At 36.5% G+C, this 2,546-nt stretch overlaps 1 protein-coding gene across 1 annotated transcript in view; it reads left to right on the forward strand.

Moving 5' to 3' along the window:
• The window catches only part of LOC107100366 (microfibril-associated glycoprotein 4-like), a 6,277-nt gene extending 4,801 nt beyond the window's left edge, over positions 1–1,476 (forward strand). The window contains exon 5 of the mRNA XM_015398826.1: positions 696–1,476. Within this exon, the coding sequence (XP_015254312.1) occupies positions 696–949 (254 nt within the window). The 3' untranslated portion in view covers positions 950–1,476. The remainder of the gene's footprint in view (positions 1–695) is intronic.
• The last annotated feature ends 1,070 nt before the right edge of the window (positions 1,477–2,546 follow it).

Genomic DNA, 2,546 nt, shown 5'->3' on the forward strand with positions numbered 1-2,546 from the left:
CCTCCGTTAAATGAGGTAACCATCCGCAGGTGTGAGAGGAGGCCAACCAGAACCAGGCGCCGCCTGGTGGAGCAGGGAAGACAAACAAAAAACACAACCAACACAAACTGGATTCCTAATACCCACTCAGAGCTGAGCACGCGCGTAACAAGTATGAACAGCCATTATCAGTAGAGCACCTATTCGACATGTCACCATGACAATAGGAAGTGCCTATTTCACTCTACTGGAACCAAAGATTTTGTTGCTTAATTATAAAAAAAATATTTAAGAATCTGTTTAAAAGACTAATCAAGACTAATACAGCTGCAAAGGAGATGTAGAAGATTGCTGCTCAAGTTAATGCTAGGTTTATAAGTAGTCTATTATGGAAGGCTGCTATAGCATTTTTTAAAGGCCTCTCTTGGAAATCAGAATCAGAATCAGAATCAGAATCAAGTTTATTGCCAAGTAGGTTTGCACTTACAAGGAATTTGACTTGGTGTTGTTGGTGCAGACAAAAAAACAAAACAAAATAGCAAAATGGGAAACTTGGAACATTTTTAGGTTTAAAATATAGAGTTTTCAGTAAACCTTCTTTGTGAAATGGGCCTCTGTTTAAACAACTGTTGTTTTTAAGGTGCTTTAAAAAAAGCAGGACTTGAATAATTTTTATGTGTTAATATTTCAACTCTTGTATGCAATGATTTCTACAGGAGACAGCCTTAATGTACACAATGGACAGAAATTCTCCACATTTGACAAAGATCAGGACACCTGGGAAGATAACTGCGCCAGAAAATTTCTGGGAGCCTTCTGGTATATCAATTGTTTGGATGCAAACCCTAACGGGGTTTATCGCTGGGGGGCTGATAATGCAGTCCATGCTGTTGGAGTGGAATGGGAAACTTGGAAGGGCAATGATTACTCCTTAAAGAGCATAAGCATGAAGATACGGCCTGCCCAGTAAAACTGCAAGTGTAGCTTCACAGTTGTGAAAATTTGAATTAAGAAAGTAAGAACTCCAGCTTCATAATGCCGGTCATAATTTAACCAGCACAATTCTTGTATGTGTCCCTTCCATAATAATTTAAAAGGCTGTTTGGATTCAACACAGCAGTCCAGAGGTCATTTTCTACTCTGAATAGTGTTAGTTTTTACTCTAATAAGATAAAGGGATAGGAACAACCAACAGGAGGTAGGAGCCACACCTGAGGTACCTGGATTGAGCCCCTGTCTGCGTTGTGGTGATGGAAATCCAATTTGGCTGATATCTGTACAAACTTATTATCTTCCAGAACCATTATTACCCACCTCTGCAAAATATAAACTGTTGCTGTTTCTTGACTTTCTCCTTTACATGTGAATGGGGTTTAAAAGTTAACTAGATACATTTTACTTTTAGCATGAAAGCCATTTAATTGAGCCTTAACATTTTTTCACTGTTTTGTTCTCATCTATAATCAATTTACCTGTTTCTTTCTGACAATAAATATAAAGCAAACAGCTCTTTGTTTTTGTGTAGATATTTCTTTTCCAAAAGACAAACTGCACACCAGTTTTTAAACAGAAATAAGCATAAATGGGAGTGTTAGTTGAAAGTTGCTTTTTAGTTCCGAAATTATGAGAACTAAGAAGCAATCATGTCTGAGCCTCAGCATATTTTCAGTTTTTCAAAGCACAGACAGATGGTTTGCAGACCTTGCAGCAATCATCATCCAAGCACTTTTGTACTATAAACAAGAAAGACAGAAAACTGTTTTAGACCAACAGAGCCTGAGAGTTAGGGGAGGGATGTGGTGTCCGAGGTCTTGCTGCCGTCAAAGCAACTGGCCAAATGCATTAATGACATAGAAAAAGAATCTCTATTCATGTCTCAGTAATCTTAATTTCTGGATATTGTCATAAAATAACAGATTTAGTTAGTGGAGTTGCTTTATAGCACTTTAATGGAGAAATAGAAGATTTTATCTTACTTACTGCACATTAATTAACAAAACACTTACCTGTAACATTATTTACAAGAATCAATTCACAAAGAAGCAAACACAGAGTCAACATCCTCATGCCTGCAGATCTGGTGTATTCTAGATGATTATCACCTGCTGTAACAATAAACAGTAAAATATAATATGAAAATGAGAGTCTAAATGATAACAGGAAAAATATTTATAAAGAAAATTGGTAAAAGACTTACCAGATCCAGCTTCTTGCTTTTAGTATGAAATTGTGAAATTTCCAATTGAGGAATAATAAATCAGCTTTTATACACCCCCTTATCTGTTGATATAAAAAACAAAAATAAAAAATACGACTAATGTTGAGTGAAAGTGCAGACTTTGCATTGTATGGCCAATAACGGAGTCAGTCTACGACCAGTTATTTCACTTTTTGTTGATTTTGGGGGCAGCATCAGAGACAACGTATTCCATTTCTTCTTAAAAGTGCAAAATTATAGGTTGTATGAGTATTTATGTTATTGGGTGGACTAAGGCCACTTAATACACTTCTTTGTAGAACCCCGCCCAAAAAAACGATAGAGGCAACATTCATGTCAAGTTACTACA

This window comes from Cyprinodon variegatus, unplaced genomic scaffold (assembly GCF_000732505.1).
Source record: "Cyprinodon variegatus isolate N-32 unplaced genomic scaffold, C_variegatus-1.0 Scaffold964, whole genome shotgun sequence".
NCBI classification, from domain to species: domain Eukaryota; kingdom Metazoa; phylum Chordata; class Actinopteri; order Cyprinodontiformes; family Cyprinodontidae; genus Cyprinodon; species Cyprinodon variegatus.